The following is a 17,914-nucleotide window of genomic DNA, read 5'->3' as shown; positions in this document are numbered from 1 at the left end:
ACTCAACCGATTATGGGATAGAACGGTGGCAAACAAGGGCTGTGTCCGAAATTACCCACTACTCAACATATACAACCTAACCAGTAGCCTGTCGTACTGTAGAGGAAAGAGCATATCCGACTGCAACTGCTGGTGTTTGTAGCATTTGCTAGTGAGATACCTTATAGTTTATATATGTTAACATTTGCCAATATTACACTTGGTAGCATTTTCATGACCCTATTTGTTAATTTTTTCTACATTGCATTTAAATAAAAATAAAAAAAACACAGGATACCACCAATTTCTTTCCTTAGCACTGCAACATAACAGACTGTAATACAAATAGAATATTATAAATAATCAAAGAAACGTAGAAAAAAATGAACAAATAGGGTCATGAAAATGCTACCAAGTGTAATATTGGCAAATGTTAACATTTATAAACTATAAAGTATCTCACTAACGGGGCAGATGCCGTCATCTCAACCTGCGGCATCTCAACCTGCCACGGAAAGGCCACTGCGAGCTGGGGATGCTGCAAATTGAGCTAGCTGTCACCCTTTTTCGAAGAAAGTCAGTGTGGGGAGAGAGAAGCAACAAATGCACGAGATATCACACGCTCCGGCTGACAGAAAGGAATTTTAGATAGCGGCACATGAGCACCTCCGACAGACACTGAATTCGCATGGTCACTGAATTCTTCGTAACACCACCCTGCAGTCACAGGGCCTTCTCCATAGATATGACATCTTTTGAAAATTGAACGCAACGGAGAAAAGTGTTGCTTGTTCGCTATTGCCAGCAGATTCAGAGTATGTAATTGCGGTTTTTCTGGCAGGTTTCGTTGATGAGGTTTTGACCATCAAAGTCCGAATCTTGAATATAAAGCTAACTTCACCGCAGTACATAAATGGCTAGTTTTTTCGAGTTAAAACAATGATTTAAAAAAATCGGAAATCCAATAATGAAAATGTACACGGACCCAAAAGGTACACAGTCCGTGAAACCAGAAAACGTGACACCAAAACTGGAACGAATGTGTGTTTTTGTGCACTGTGCGTAGATATCCGCAGTTTCGCAGAGTTAGCAAGACATTGCCACTTCTGCAGTATGATGGGGTAGGTATAGGCTTGTTAATACTTTTTTACTCTTCATGACTCAGTTGTATATATGCTTGTCTTATGGCTTTAAATGACGCTGTATCTGTATGGGGAGTAAGGGAATTGAACATTTTGGTTTCTAACAAGCGTGGTGACTTCCAGCGAAGACCTAACAAATGTCGTATAGGCTACATATTTGTAATCTAGCTAGTCGTTTCAATTATACCTTCTTTGTTGACTTTTTTATTTCGTGTAAAACGTCGATAAGCAATATCTCAATAGGAAATCTCAATTTCCAGAATTCTACCGTTCCTGTTAGGTCTACTGTCAATGGTCCCTGCTGGAGCACAGGTGTTTACGCTGAGTGAAATGTACGGTACAATTACCTCTCCAAACTTTCCCGAACCATACCCAAAAGACGCAGAGATCTTCTGGAATATCAGCGTTCCTGAGGGGTTTCAAATCCGATTGTACTTCCTTCACTTTGACCTAGAGCCCTCGTACCTCTGTGAGTACGACTACGTTAAGGTGAGCAGTAACCGCGGGTGTGTATGCATGGATTAATTCGTTCAGGAAATATATCATTTCCTGAGAAATTCGGAATTGCCATCTGGGGTTAGTTTGATCAACCACAATATACATTTCAATGATGCAACACTCCTGATATTTTTGTTTTCTGTTATCGTAGACTATTGAATTTACCTGTGTGGAATAATGGAACTGTACATATCAGTAAAATATTAGCAGGGTGCTTGTCTTTGAGAAGGGTGCTTGTCTTTGAGAAGGTTCGTGTGTTTAGCTAGCCAAGGATGTCAGTACGCTAGCATTGGACAGTGTAATAGGCTATGCCAGGGAAAAGAAGGATAATGCCTGATCGAAACAGATGTAAGGAATGGTTTTCAATGCAAAATGTGAAGGGAGAAGAAACCAGAAACAACCACTGTGCCTCTGAAGTGTCTGAGAACCTGCAAATAGATTAAAGAGTTGCAACTTGTATTTCATTTGGTGGATGATTCTTCTGCTAAAGAAATAGTTTGCTTAATGTTTCCTAATGGATCTGTTTTATTATTTTAGCTATTGTTGAGGGTTTATGTGTGTTTCTTTTTATTTATTTATTTAATTTATTTTTGGGTGACCATCTCTCCCGCTCCAATTTTGTTCTGGTACTGTTCAGCCATGAGTCATGCATGGTCTACACAGTATTTTAATTTCTTTCATTATCCTTGTTTAGATTTAGTCATAACCTGTGACATGCTGTCAAACATTTGAGTGTTTCTTTACAGATAGCTCATTTGAAAACCACATTTTAGACCAGTAAATAAATGAGATGTTGTTAAATTGTTTTTTACCAAACCAAATATGGTTTGGATGGTATTGAGCATCAGTTTCTTTTGTGTGCCAGAGCAATTTTCAGCACAGCAAAGAAATAGATGTTGAGCAAAGACCACTATATGAGCAATATAGTATTTTTTTGCCTTTTGTATTTTCTGCAGCATGTGGTCAGACTTTGTTTCTGTGCACTTAAATTTATTCTAACACTGCTGTCTGCAGTCACATCATCCGTGAAGACAAGTGAACCAGTTCAAGCAAAACATGTCTTGGACTGCATGTACTTTAGAATTGTATTGCGAGTTACTCATAAATTATTTGCGAGGTTCCAGTAGCCTGTGATTGACCTATTGGAGATATCTGCTTTAGTGGTTAGTTGTCAAAGGGTTTTGAAATGAATTATTTTGTAATGAATATGACATCAATGTCATTGAAAGATTGAACTCTTTTTCTAGATACTGCTTTTTAGCTGATTTCTAACACATAATCATAGCAAATCCATGTGGGTAATGTACTGTAGTTCCTGTACATTTTTCAAATACCCTGTCTGACTGCCAGCCTGACTGCCTGTCTGTCCTGCAGTCTGGATTGACAGGTCTGCATGCTTATGTCTTACCGATGGAGTCCATGTTACTGCAGACACTGTATTAATTTGTCACCAGGCTAATCTTCACATTCAAATAATCCTACACCACAGAAAATGCATCCAGCCCTTCACTAGCTGGCAGACACAAGGGTAACATATGGAGGGTGTTATGGACATTTATTCAACTGATGTATTCTTACTGATTAAACGACTGAGCCCCAATGTTTGAGAAAAGGAATGTTGATTGTGCTGTGGGAAAGGAAGTATGGGGTGTTGAGGTAAATGTAAATCTTCAGCAGGACGGGGGTAGATGCAGATCAATGGATTTTAGGACAGGATAGAGGAAGATAAACAACAGGGGGTAGGATGGATAAGGAAAATATGTTGTTTTATAGTACGACCATGCAGATTCTTACACCCACCCATTTCTTTAAGTATTGAATGTACTTCCCAATGCTTTAGAGATTATTCGCTTTTACTCTGTAACCTGTGTACTCTCTCCTTGCAAATGTGTTTTCCTCTGTCTTACCTACCATTTTCTTAAATAGTTTGGACTTAAAAAATTGCCATCACAAGGGGGACCAAACATCTGCTTTCCCAAAATGCAATGTATTCATGTTTGTGTTTTTAAGAGAAGGATTGTGGTTTAGTGTATGAATGTGAATTTGTAGGTGTGCATGTTTTTATCCTGATGTTTTGATGTTTGATATAAGACAATGGATTGATTACTATTAGCATTTCTGCTACTCTGCACATTATTAATATGTTTGGGTCAGATTTGTATTTTCCCAATTATGTTTAAGATTGGATCTGAACTATGAGAAACTTCATGCTGGAGCACATCCAGTTACTGACAACAGCAGTAAAGCGTACATTCTTATACATTTCTGTTATTGGTAACAACATTGTTCGTTTGTGTCAAATAATTTCTGGTTTATTCCCCCAGCCATTGTTATTTTTACTTTGCTTGCGGTTGGAAATGCTTTTGTTGTGTTGGCTGTGGTGTGAGTAAGTTTCTATCCAGAATGTTCTCTTTATCTCTGACATGCTACTCTGTTTAGCTGTGTTTAACCGACCGTTCACTGACACTTTCAGTGTAAACCATGTTATCAGAGAGCCAGATAAGTGTGTGTGTGTGTGTGTGTGTGTGTGTGTGTGCTTTTGTAAGTGCAATCACACATAGAAACACACACAATGCACAGCTAAGAGATTGAGATTTTCTTAAGATTCCTCTAAATTGACAAAGACAGTTCACAAAGATGTATGTATTTATGAGTCAATTAACTGCATGTTATTTTAATAGGTACATTTGTCTTTCTTAGTAAAACATTCTTGAAAGCAAGCAAAAATCACAAATGCTTGTAGTTAGTTGCATTGTGTGTGTGTGTGTGTGTGTGTGTGTACTTGATTGCATAAATGCATGTGTTTCCACATGTGCAGCTGTATCTTTGACTTTGTACTCTATCTCTGCAGGTGGAGGCTGATGGAGAGGAACTGGCAGTGTTCTGTGGGCATGAGGACAGTGACACAGAGCATGTTCCAGGAGAGCATGTCATCAGCTCCCCTAGAAGCTCCCTCAGTGTGTCTTTCCGATCTGACTTCTCCAATGAGGAACGCTTCTCAGGCTTCAAATCCCATTATAGTGCTGTTGGTGAGCGGCCTGCATCATTTCCAATGTTTTTTTGTTTTTTTTTTAAGATTAGATTCAACTTTATTTTAATTGAACAAGTACAGCATAATGAAATGCAGTTTGCATCTAACCAGAAGTACCAATAGAAGAGGGCAGAAAATGTATATGTATGTACAAGAGGAATGTATAGAGGTGCAATTCATGCAAATGCATCACATATGGCAATTCAAAATGTGCAATGGAGGCAAATAGAGGAGGGCAGAAAATTTACAATTATTACATACAATGTATGTACAAGTGGGATAAATAGTTGTGCGGGTCAAGTGGCAATTGTCAATGGCATTCTGAATGTGCAATTGAGGCAAATTAAAGGAGTAGGGTAGCATGTGCAACACATGCAGGGATAGCAGCAATGAGGTTCCTGAGGTAGACATGTATGTAACAACTGAAAATGCATGTACTGTGGGAATTCTAAATGTGTGATGAAGGCATGTTGAAGGTGCAAGTCGGCATGTGCAAATGAAATGCAGGAACATCAGCAAAGACATGTACCTGTAGACAATTGAAAACATCCTTATCAGACTATGTAAGGCAGTGATAGAGACCAGTAGTACAAAGGGTGGGTATGGTTTGTGATGGGTCATGGAGTTCAGCAGGGTTACAGTAGGTGGACAGAAACTGTTTCTGAGCCTGCTGGTGCGAGAATGAAGAGTCCTGTACTGCCTGTCTGATGGAAGGATGGCAAACAGTTTGTGGCATGAATGTGAAGGGTCCCTAATGGTGCTGTGCAGCCTGTGCAAACACCGTTTGCGCTGGAGGTCTATGAGGAGAACTGGGGCGTGACTGCAGACTTTAGACTTTCTGTAATCCACAACAAGCTCCTTGGTTTTCTTTGAGGGCCAGGTTGTTATCAGTGCACCATGCTGCCAGGCACTTGACCTCCTCCCTGTAGCCACATTGTTTAAAAAAAGGAATATTATTATTATTAAAGTACTAGCTCAAAAGTACATTTGTTGTACCAAATACAGTGAGGTTGAGAAATGTTAGGACTTTGGCACATTTTTGTCATTTTGGAACCATTAGATTAGACTCAACTTTATTGTCATTGAACAGAACGTGTACAGTACAATGAAATGCAGTTAGTATCTGTTCAGAAATGCAAATACAGTGTAAAAAATACAGATATTAAGTATATGTACAGTTGTACTCAAGTTTGCATAACCTTGGATAATTGGTAATATACACTCACCTAAAGGATTATTAGGAACACCATACTAATACTGTGTTTGACCCCCTTTCGCCTTTAGAACTGCCTTAATTCTATGTGGGATTGATTCAACAAGGTGCTGAAAGCATTCTTTAGAAATGTTGGCCCATATGGATAGGATAGCATCTTGCAGTTGATGGAGATTTGTGGAATGCACATCCAGGGCACGAAGATCCCGTTCCACCACATCCCAAAGATGCTCTATTGGGTTACTGTTGACTGTGGGGGCCATTTCAGTACAGTGAACTCATTGTCATGTTCAAGAAACCAAGTTGAAATGATTCGAGCTTTGTGACATGGTGCATTATCCTGCTGGAAGTAGCCATCAGAGGATGGGTACATGGTGGTCATAAAGGGATGGACATGGTCAGAAACAATGCTCAGGTAGGCCATGGCATTTAAACAATGCCCAATTGGCACTAAGGGGCCTAAGGTGTGCCAAGATAACATCCCCCACACCACCACCACCACCAGCCTGCACAGTGGTAACAAGGCATGATGGATCCATGTTCTCATTCTGTTTACGCCAAATTCTGACTCTACCATCTGAATGTCTCAACAGAAATCGAGACTCATCAGACCAGGCAACATTCTTCCAGTCTTCAACTGTCCAATTTTGGTGAGCTCGTGCAAATTGTAGCCTCTTTTTCCTTTTTGTAGTGGAGATGAGTGGTACCCGGTGGGGTCTTCTGCTGTTGTAGCCCATCCGCCTCAAGGTTGTGCGTGTTGTGGCTTCACAAATGCTTTGCTGCATACCTCGGTTGTAACGAGTGGTTATTTCAGTCAAAGTTGCTCTTCTATCAGCTTGAATCAGTCGGCCCATTCTCCTCTGACCTCTAGCATCAACAAGGCATTTTTGCCCACAGGACTGCCGTATACTGGATGTTTTTCCCTTTTCACACCATTCTTTGGAAACCCTAGAAATGGTTGTGCGTGAAAATCCCAGTAACTGAGCAGATTGTGAAATACTCAAACCGGCCCGTCTGGCACCAACAACCATGCCACGCTCAAAATTGCTTAAATCACCTTTCTTTCCCATTCTGACATTCAGTTTGGAGTTCAGGAGATTGTCTTGACCAGGACCACACCCCTAAATGCATTGAAGCAACTGCCATGTGATTGGTTGATTAGATAATTGCATTAATGAGAAATTGAACATGTGTTCCTAATCCTTTAGGTGAGTGTATGTACCATTTGTAAAAAATAAAAATATGAGTAAGCAGGCGAAACATCTTATGGGATCCACATTCAACTGTAGGTCATAACAGAATGGCAACAAAGAAAAATAAATGACCTGACCCTTGTTCAGAAGTCTGCATACCCTTATTTCTTAATACTGTTTATTGCCCCCTTTAGCATCAATAACAGCGTGCAGTCTTTTGGAATAGTTGTTTATGAGTCCCCAATTCTTGCTGGTGGCATAGCTTTTCGTTGACTCGCCAGTGCCTTAAATAGCATCTTCAAAAGTGGTAAATTTCTACAAATGCGTTTAGACATGATCAAACTTTCCTAGGAACGTACACGACAGGCCAATCCCTTGAAAACAACCCCGTTCTCAGACAGCAGTCTTCTGGTGTTGTAGCTTTAAAGTCAATAAGTAAATAACCAAAAGGTGGATGTGTTGCATCTTTAAAACTCTCCATGAAGAACAGAGAAAGAACGGTGTATATCTGTCTGCCTAAAATACTAATCTACTGATTGTCATGGGGGGGGGGGGGGGGTTTAACCAGCTCGTTCAGGGTGTACTGCCACCGGTACGCTTTTGCCAGATTACGAAACATGGGACAAAGTGTGCGAAGTGTAGTAAGTATACTTTTTTTGTTCTAGGCATGTAATATATGTGCAGAAATCTTAGACTGTTATATCCAATTTAAAGTAGCTATTACAGCGGCTAAGTCCTATGCAATTGTTTGAGTATAGTCAACAACTACGCAACACATTTTCTAATGCACCTGATTTGCTAGTTTCATATAGGTCACACAATTTTAGGCAATTTAATATGCTTTTAATCTATTCATTTATTTGGAATTTTCCCACCGGACATTTTGGCCTTTGTTGTTTCTATCTGCTGGACAGCTACAAGTGATACCGGCTGAAAGCCGGCATTTGCCGGCTAACATAAACCCTGCAGTTAGCATCTAACCAGAAGTGCAAATTGAGGGCAGACAATTTACAAAAGTATTAAGTATGTTTATATTACAAGTGGTATAATATACATGGATGGCAAATGCAGTACAAATGGCAATACTAAATGTGCAATTAAGGCAAATAGAGGAGGGCAGAATGTTTAAAAGTATTAGGTATTGTATGTTACAAGTGGGTTAACAGTTGTTTGGGTACAAATGGCAATTTACAAATAGCATTTGCAAACGAGGCAAATGTAGGAGTACTGTAGTAGGGTAGCATGAGCAACCATGATGCAGCGATAGCAGCGCTAATGTCTTTGAGGTAGACGTGTGTGTAACAACTGCAAGCACAGTGGCAATTCTATATGTGCAAAGAGGCAAATTGAAATACAAGGTGCATGTGCAGCTGAAGTGCAGAGATAGCAGCGGTGAGGTTCCTGAGGTAGACATGTACCTGTAACCACTGAAAACATCCATTATTAGTGTCAGAGTAGTACAAGCGAGTAGTGCAACAAGGTCCCTGAGAAGTGGGGTGAGGGGTGGCGGGGTGTATGGTAAGTGATGGGTCACAGAGTTGAGCAGTGTCACAGTGCATGGGACGAAACTGCTGAGCCTGATGGTGTGGGACTGAAGAGACTTGTACCGCCTGCCTGATGGTAGAAGGGCAAACAGTTTATTGCATGAGTGTGAAGTGTCCCTGATGATCCTGCGCAGACACTGTTTGCACTGGAAGTCTCCGATGGCAGGAAGTTGGGCGCCAGTGATGTGCTGGGTGGTTTTCACCACCTGTTGCAGGGTCAGCTATGGTGCAGCTGCTAAACCACACTGTGGCGCAGTTTGTCAGAATGCTCTTGATTGTGCAGTGGTAAAATTTCTTACAATATATTTTACTTTCAAATTGTTATTTAGGCTTAACTCTTGTTGTTGAATACACAATGGTGTGAACTTATTTAACCTTTTAGGCTATTTATATGCATTTGCAAGCAATTACTAACTTCACGATTTTTAAAGGTTTGGTCACTAACTTGACTGTACTTACACCCACACATTAAATTGCTTTTATTTATAACCTCAATAACCTATATTCAGTGTTTTGTGTATTTCAAGCCGTTTAAAGCATTCATTTTCAGGATGCATTGATTTATGCTTCTGCACTTGGCAGAATAATATAAACAATGTCTCAAAGTAAAATACTGCATATTTTCCCTCATTTCTGAAGTTGCATATACAGGTGCTGGTCATAAAATTAGAATATCATCAAAAAGTTGATTTATTTCAGTAATTGCATTCAAAAATGTAAACATGTATAATGTATACATTCAAGTGTTTATTTCTTTTAATTTTGATGATTATAACTGACAACTAATGAAAACCCCAAATTCAGTATCTCAGAAAATTAGAATATTGTGAAAAGGTTCAATATTGAAGGCACCTGGTGCCACACTCTAATCAGCTAATTAACCCAAAACACCTGCAAAGGCCTTTAAATGGTCTCTCAGTCTAGTTCTGTAGGCTATACAATCATGGGGAAGACTGCTGAGTTGACAGCTGTCCAAAAGACGACCATTGACACCTTGCACAAGGGGGGCAAGACACAAAAGGTCATTGCTAAAGAGGCTGGCTGTTCACAGAGCACTGTGTCCAAGCACATTAATAGAGAGGCGCAGGGAAGGAAAATATGTGGTAGAAAAAAAGAGTACAAGTAATAGGGATAATCGCACCCTGGAGAGGATTGTGAATCAAAACCCATTCAAAATGTGGGGGAGATTCACAAAGAGTGGACTGCAGCTGGAGTCAGTGCTTCAAGAACCACCACGCAAGACATGGGTTTCAGCTGTCGCATTCCTTGTGTCAAGCCACTCTTGAACAAAACATAGCGTCAGAAGCGTCTCGCCTGGGCTAAAGACAAAAAGGACTGGACTGCTGCTGAGTGGTCCAAAGTTATGTTCTCTGATGAAAGTAAATTTTGCATTTCCTTTGAAAATCAAGGTCCCAGAGTCTGGAGGAAGAGAGGAGAGGCTTGAAGTCCAGTGTAAAGTTTCCACAGTCAGTGATGGTTTGGGGTGCCATGTCATCTGCTGGTGTCGGTCCACTGTGTTTTCTGAGTTCCAAGGTCAACGCAGCCGTCTACCAGGAAGTTTTAGAGCACTTTATGCTTCCTGCTGCTGACCAACTTTATGGAGATGCAGATTTCATTTTCCAACAGGACTTGGCACCTGCACACAGTGCCAAAGCTACCATTACCTGGTTTAAGGACCATGGTATCCCTGTTCTTAATTGGCCAGCAAACTCGCCTGACCTTAACCCTATAGAAAATCTATGGGGTATTGTGAAGAGGAAGATGGGATCCGCCAGACCCAACAATGCAGAAGAGCTGAAGGCCACTATCAGAGCAACCTGGGCTCTCATAACGCCTGAGCAGTGCCACAGACTGATCGACTCCATGCCACGCTGCATTGTTGCAGTAATTCAGGCAAAAGGAGCCCTTAAGTAATACTGGCCTTAAGTAATATTCTAATTTTCAGAGATACAGAATTTTCATTAGTTGTCAGTTATAATCATCACAATTAAAAGAAATAAACATTTGAAATATATCAGTCTGTGTGTAATGAATGAATATATATACAAGTTTAATGGAATTACTGGAATAAATCAACTTTTTGATGATATTCAAATTTTATGACCAGCACCTGTATAATTCTTAAGGAACTCCCAACGCTCAGATTTTGCACACTTGAAAGACTTACCAGAATTTGCCACAGGTGGTCTCTAGGTTCTAGAGATGTCTCAATGTCATAAACATTAGTTGCATCTGAGTGGAGTTTAAAGTGTCATGGCAAAGGAACTGCATATGAATGTACAAGAGAGATCCATTTTCAATAAATTAACACAAAAATCTAGAAATGTGTTTTGTCATTTTAAGGGTATTGTCTGAAGATTGATGTCAGATTGTTTGAATGTATTTTACTCAATTGTAAATTAATGCTATAACAATAAAAATGGAGAAGAGTTGAAGGGGTCTGAATGCGTTCTGAAAGGCACTGTATATTCTAAAGCTGCTATGAAGCTAATCAAGGGCTAGGTGATTAGGTGTATCACAATGTATGAATGCTAGGATTTGATTGGAAAGGTGCTGTTTTTGTCTGTCATTCTTATCTGTTCTGACTCGCGCTCTCTCTCTTTTCCCCCTCTTTCCAGATGTGGATGAGTGTAGGGACAGTAATGATGAGGACCTGGCTTGTGACCATTTCTGCCACAACTACATTGGCGGTTTTTACTGTTCCTGTCGCTATGGCTACCTGCTGCACTCTGACAACAGGACATGTCGAGGTATTTTTTGTCTTGTCACCCACACTGTGATACAGTAAATTTAATTCAGGAATTATCTTCCATGAAATTAAAGGGGCACTATGTAGACTCCTGCCTATAAACAATACCAAGACTTGTCTCCTCGTCTTCCCTTACCAAACAAGATCGGTATAGTACTAGCTAGCTGGTTTAGGGACATAAGGACATTACTGTGAGTGTATAAAGCGAGTATAAGGAGATTACAAGTCACGGCAAACTGATGGACAGACCGGCGACATTTTTTTATTGGGAATATGTCAGGCACTTTGAGTAAATTTGTAGAAAAATCTTTTGAAACTTAAAACATTAACTGCAGATGTGTACTGGTCTTTTTTTCTTGTTTTTATGCAAGTAGAATGTTAGAAATCTTACAAATTACCCCTTTCAAATAATGTCAGGATGGGAAAAATGACATGGGACCTCTGAGGGTATTAATCTGTTATTTCTCCAAACTAGTGCTATCAAACGATTAAAATTATTAATTGCAATCAATCGCAAAAACTTCACATTTGTATAAATAAACACATTTTCTGTTTATAATATGTGCATAATGTTCAAGGGATAATTTTTTTATTATTAACGATGGACAATGCTTGATTTGAAATAACATAAGCGCCTGTCTTAAATGTGGTTAGAATGGGGTTTAAGTGAGGGCTTGGTAACAATTAGCCTTTTCTAATAGGTGTTAAGCCACAACGAAATACAGTTGTGCTCATAAGTTTGCATACCCTGGCAGAAATTGGGACATTTTGGCATTGATTTAGAAAATATGACTGATCATGCAAAAATATTGTCTTATTTATGGATTGTGATCATATGAAGCCATTTATTGTCACATAGTTGTTTGGCTCCTTTTTATAGTGCCCATATTATGACTGCTTTTCAACAAGTTAAAATAGGTCTATAAGTTCCATAAAACATGTTTCTGAAGTTGTTTGCTGGAAATAGCTTGTAGGAAAAGATTCTTACCTCCCTTTATTAGTCCCTTTCAAAGTGTTTTGTTTTCTGCTGCTCATTGCATATTCATTAGCTGCTGCTCCTTTGCCCACGCCCACTCTAACTGTTACCATGGTAGCGGGGAGAGCGTAGTGGTCTAACGGTCTAGACAACGCTAACATATCCCGTTTGTAAATATAATATTATAATAGCTAGAAGCTAGCGGTTAGCGTTACCTTGTACTATGTTGCAAAACACTATCTAGCTAAAATGTTAGTTTGCCAAAACACTTCTTGGTGAGTTTGTGTAGAATTGCAAAATAAAGATCGCTAATTGTATAGAACTACTTACATGTCCCTCATCTGCAGGTATTCCACGCAAAGTTGGAATTGCGCACTCTTTGAGCAAAAGTTTCTTGGCTAATCCTGCCTTGTACTGACTGAAGCCCGTCTCAAAAGTGGTTAGCACAAACCGCTTGCCAACTGTAGCAGGGACATTGCCTTGAAATATGAATTCAAGCCATGCCGCTCTTCTGTCCTCTGCGGCTGGGACGCGATGGACTGTTTTGTGCTCCTCTTTACAGCCAACAACAGCACAGTTTAAGTGGTGCTTCGACATGGTGCTTCTGAATCAGTAACAACATGGAGGATATCAGAGAAGAAGTTACTGCTGTACCTGGTGGGTGGAGCCTATAGACGGTGGAGACATTAGGTATGCTCTGTTGGGAGGGGGTAGAGGGTGGGAATATTCAAAGTTTTCTAACAGCTCACCCAGAGACTGAAGACAGAGAACATTCAGAAATCCATATCTCACTCGAAACCGATTTTTTTCAAAGTTTGTATGCGTGTGGAAGCACCCGAGGCACAAAACACCCCAAAACCCAGAAAAAGTGTTATTTTCATAATATGGGCACTTTAAATCATAATGATAATAAATTAACCAAATGGCCCTGATCAAAAGTTTACATAGCATTTAATATTTGGTCTTGTTCCAAACACACACACACACACACACAAGGTGAAAATGGCAATTAAAGGTGCATTTTTCCACACCTGTGGCTTTTTAAATTGCAATTAGTGTATGTGTATAAATAGTCAATGAGTTTGTTAGCACTCACATGGATGCAGTGAGCAAGCTAGATACTGAACCATGGGTAAAATAACTGTCAAGAAACCTGTGTAACAAGGTAATGGGACTTTATAAAGATGGAAAAGTATATAAAAAGATATCCAAAGCCTTGCAAGTGCCAGTCAGTACTGTTCAATCACTTATTAAGATGTGGAAAATTTGGGGATCTCTTGATACCAAACCAAGGTCACATAGACCAAGAAAGATTTCAGCCAAAAGTGCCAGAATAATTGTTCGGGATACAAAGAAAAACCCACAGGTAACCTCAGGAGAAACACAGGCTGATCTGGAGAAAGATGGTGTGGTTTTTTCAAGTAGCACAATATGACGATACTTGAACAAAAATGAGCTGCATGGTCGAGTTGCCCGAAAGAAGCCTTTACTGCACCAAATGCCCATTTTGCCAAGACAAATGGGCAGCAACAGTGAGGGGAAAAAAGTATTTGATCCCCTCCTGATTTTGTACGTTTGCCCACTGACAAAGAAATGATCAGTCTATAATGTTAATGGTAGGTTTATTTGAACAGTGAGAGACAGAATAACAACAAAGAAATCCAGAAAATCCCAAAATGTTATAAATTGATTTGCATTTTAATGAGTGAAATAGGTATTCGACCCCTCTAAAAAACATGACTTAGTACTTGGTGGCAAAACCCTTGTTGGCAATCAGAGGTCAGATGTGTCTTGTAGTTGGCCACCAGGTTTGCACACATCTCAGGAGGGATTTTGTCCTACTCCTCTTTGCAGATCTTCTCCAAGTCATTAAGGTTTCAAGGCTGACTTTTGGCAACTGGAACCTTCAGCTTCCTCCACAGATTTTCAATGGGATTAAAGTCTGGATACTGGCTAGGCCACTCCAGGACCTTAATGTGCTTCTTCTTCAGCCACACCTTTGTTGCCTTGGCCGTGTGTTTTGGGTCATTGTCATGCTGGAATACCCACCCAGGACCCATTTTCAATGCTGAGGGAAAGAGGTTCTCACCCAAGATTTGATGGTACATGGCCCCGTCCATCGTCCCTTTGATATGGTGAAGTTGTCCTGTCCCCTGAGCAACCCCCCCCCCCCCCCCAAAGCATCATGTTTCCACCTCCATTTTAGACTGGGGGAATGGTGTTCGAGGGGTCATAGGCGACATTCCTCCTCCGAACATGGCGAGTTGGGTTGATGCCAAAGAGCTCGATTTTGGTCTCATCTGACCACAACACTTTCACCCAGTTCTCCTCTGAATCATTCAGATGTTCGTTGCCAAACTTCAGACAGGCCTGTACATGTGCTTTTTGACCAGGGGGACCTTGTGGGCGCTGCAGGACTTCTGTCCTTCACAGTGTAGTGTGTTACCAATAGTTTTCTTGGTGGCTATGGTCCCAGCTGCCTTGAGATCATTGACAAGATCCTCCCATGTAGTTCTGGGCTGATTCCTCACTGTTCTCATGATCATTGCGACTCCACGAGGTGAGATGTTGCATGGAGCCCCAGACCGAGGGAGATTGACAGTTCTTTTGTGTTTTTTCCATTTGCAAATAATCGCAGCAACTGTTGTCACCTCACCAAGCTGCTTGGCTATGGTCTTGTAGCCCATTCCAGCCTTGTGTCGGTCTACAATCTTGTCCCTGACATCCTTAGGCAGCTCTTTGGTCTTGGCCATGGTGGAGAGTTTGGCGTCTGATTGATTGCTTCTGTGGACAGGTGTTCTTTATACAGGTAACCAGCTGAGATTAGGACTACTCTCTTTAAGAGTGTCCTCCTGACATCCAGTATGGCCTTGTGGGTATGAGACACGCGGTACAGAGCTCCCAGTTGACTTATGAAATTATACTGTTTTAACATCGCCCACGTCCTAAATTTTTGGTTTTGTTGGATCATACATTTGCGAGATAACGTTTGCTGTGCTTTTTCTTATTGCTGGAATGAGTGGCAGACCGAAATCCATGCAGCAAACATTGTCTACACGGCAGGCCAGTCTCGCTAGCAAACTTTCAGCTATGGCGGAGGACATGGCTGGTGGCAAGGTGGAAGATATTGTATCCATGCCTCAACTTGTGTCTGAACTAGTCATGTGTTTTCTCTGTGAGTCAGTTTCGTTGAGTACTTGTAGCTTGCCAGTTTTAAGTTGGTTGATGGATAATAGTAGACTCAATCAAGACTTGGGTAAAGCTGTCAGGTTTATAAGATGGAATGTCCTGTGAAACGGGGATGAATGGACTTGTGAAACGTGCAAGACTATTTGCACATTTGAAATTTTTTAAATGTGAAATTGCTTTATTGCTTTTTTTTGTTCAGATTAATGAAAACATGGGTGGGCCAATTATTTCATTCAGGGTTTAGTCATAGGTCTAGGGGGGTGGCAGTTCTGATACATGAAAAAGTTCCTTTTAGCCTAACAAAGGTAATAGAAGATTCACAAGGGCGATATGTTATTGTATTAGGGTCTTTATATTTCTAACCTGTCGTACTGGTGAATGTATATGCTCCTAATTGGGACGATGAGAGATTTGTAGAAAGAGTGTTAGCATCCATTCCAAGCCTTAATTCCCATTCTCTAATTTTTGGAGGGGGTCTAAATTGTACATTTACTCCATCTTTGGATTGTTCCAATCCAAAATCAAATTCTCCCTCCAACATGGCAAGGAGATGGTCAATGTTTATGGATCAAGTAGGCTGTATTGACCCATGGCGTTTCTGTTTCCCATTGAGCAGGACTTATTCATATTTTTCCCATGTACACCATACGTATAGTAGAATTTATTATTTCTTTATTGATAGTGCATTGCTGTCTTTGGTAAAAAAAAAATTATAATATTCATCAATAAATGAATCTGATCATGCCCCGGTACTTTTAGACCTATCTTTATTACACAAAAGTGTGGAGTACATTCCATAGAGATTGGACACTTCTTTATTGAAAGAGAATGGATTTTGCTAAATGATTTCATCAGCCATTGATGATTTTCTTGAATTTAATGGAGGTGATTGTGTATCTCCAACTATTTTGTGGGAGACTCTTAAGGTTGTTATTAGGGGGAATATTATCTCATATAAATCCATGCTAAATAAAAGCAGATGTTTAGAGCAAGAAAGATTGATCCAAGCTATACAGGTGATAGCCAATATTCAGCTTCCCCATGCCCAGAACTTTACTAAGAGAAAGTAGAACTTCAGGCTAAATGTGAGATGTTGGCATCAGAAAAAACAAAGGATGTTGTTGAAATCAAAGGCCATTATGTATGAACACAGGGGAAAGGCGGGTTGTCTTTTAGCCCGCCAGTTGAAAAGTAGAGAGTCTGAATAACATATCTTGTGTATTATGAAAGATAATGGGGAACTTCTCCTATAGAAATTAATGATACATTTCAGGCATTTTCGAATTTGTATTCATCGGAAGCTCCTGAAAACAATACAGTTATAGATAATTTTTTTCAGCAATGTCAATATTCCCGCAATTTGTGCAGTCAGTAGAGCAGACTTGGAGTTCCCTTTCTCGCACACCGAATTTGTGGATGCAATTAGGACCATGCAAAATGGAAAGGCACCGGGCCCTGACGGATACCCAGTTGAATTTTGAAAGACATTTTCGGGGCAACTAATTGCACTTTTTTACTTGAGATGTTTAACGACTCAAAAGCTAATGGTACTTTGCCCAGGACACTGACTGAAGCTTCCATAATTTTACTGTTAAAACCAGGGAAAGACCTTTATTGTGATATCAAAATATTGGCAAAATCACTCGCACTCCGTTTGGAAAAAGTAATGCCAGAGGTGATCTCCCCGGACCAAACAGGTTTTATGATGGGACGGCAATCTTTTTCAAATGTGCGTCGCCTTCTAAATGTCTTGTATTCACCTGAGTCCAGCGCGGTGGCTGAAGTGGTCATTTTCTGGACGCTGAAAAAGCGTTTGATAGGTTAGAGTGGAGTTTTTTGTTTGACTGTTTGAGCAGATTTGGTTTTGGCCCTAATTTTAGATCTTGGATTGAGCTTTTATACTTTAGCCCAAATGTGTCAGTAGTCACCAATAGGAATCATTCCAAATTATTTTTGCCAATAAGTCTAATTATTGAACTTCTCTCTGTTGTGCTTAAGTCGAAGCCAGAAATAGGTGGAATTCAAAGATGGGGATTGACCCATAAGTTATCTTTGTATGCTGATGATTTATTGTTGTACCTATCAGACCCTATACATTCTATTCCCCAAGTTTTGAATGTATTGCAAGCATTTAGTATTTTCTCTGGTTATAAATTGAACCTTGCTAAAAGTGAGTGCTTTCCTATAAATGCATTGGCCTGGTCTCTTCAGGACTCAGAATTACCCTTTTATATGTCCAGAGATGGGTTTAAGTATTTCGGTATTAACTTGACTCAGACATTTCCTGAGCTAGACCATAAAAACTTTACTCCCTTAGTAGGTAAATTACAGTCAGATTTTCAGAGATGGAATGCTATGAACTTGTCATTGGCTAGTAGGATTAACTGTATTAAAATGAAT

The 17,914-nt window shown here is 40.1% G+C and overlaps 1 protein-coding gene across 4 annotated transcripts in view; it reads left to right on the top strand.

Annotated features, from left to right (window-relative positions):
• Positions 1–701: 701 nt before the first annotated feature.
• masp1 (mannan-binding lectin serine peptidase 1) overlaps positions 702–17,914 on the top strand; it is a 128,442-nt gene continuing 111,229 nt past the window's right edge. Inside the window, exons 1-4 of one of the 4 annotated variants that reach the window (XM_034293850.1) lie at positions 702–1,100; positions 1,382–1,610; positions 4,471–4,648; positions 11,219–11,350. In XM_034293850.1, the coding sequence (XP_034149741.1) occupies positions 1,093–1,100; positions 1,382–1,610; positions 4,471–4,648; positions 11,219–11,350 (547 nt within the window). In that variant the 5' untranslated portion in view covers positions 702–1,092. The remainder of the gene's footprint in view (positions 1,101–1,381; positions 1,611–4,470; positions 4,649–11,218; positions 11,351–17,914) is intronic. The other 3 variants (XM_020044832.2, XM_013132739.3, XM_013132741.3) reach the window with 3 other exon arrangements.

The sequence above is a fragment of the Esox lucius genome, chromosome 1 (genome assembly GCF_011004845.1).
Source record: "Esox lucius isolate fEsoLuc1 chromosome 1, fEsoLuc1.pri, whole genome shotgun sequence".
In the NCBI taxonomy this organism is placed as follows: Eukaryota; Metazoa; Chordata; class Actinopteri; order Esociformes; family Esocidae; genus Esox; species Esox lucius.
Note: the sequence above shows the minus strand (reverse complement) of the source record. Positions and strands in the feature narration are given on the sequence as shown.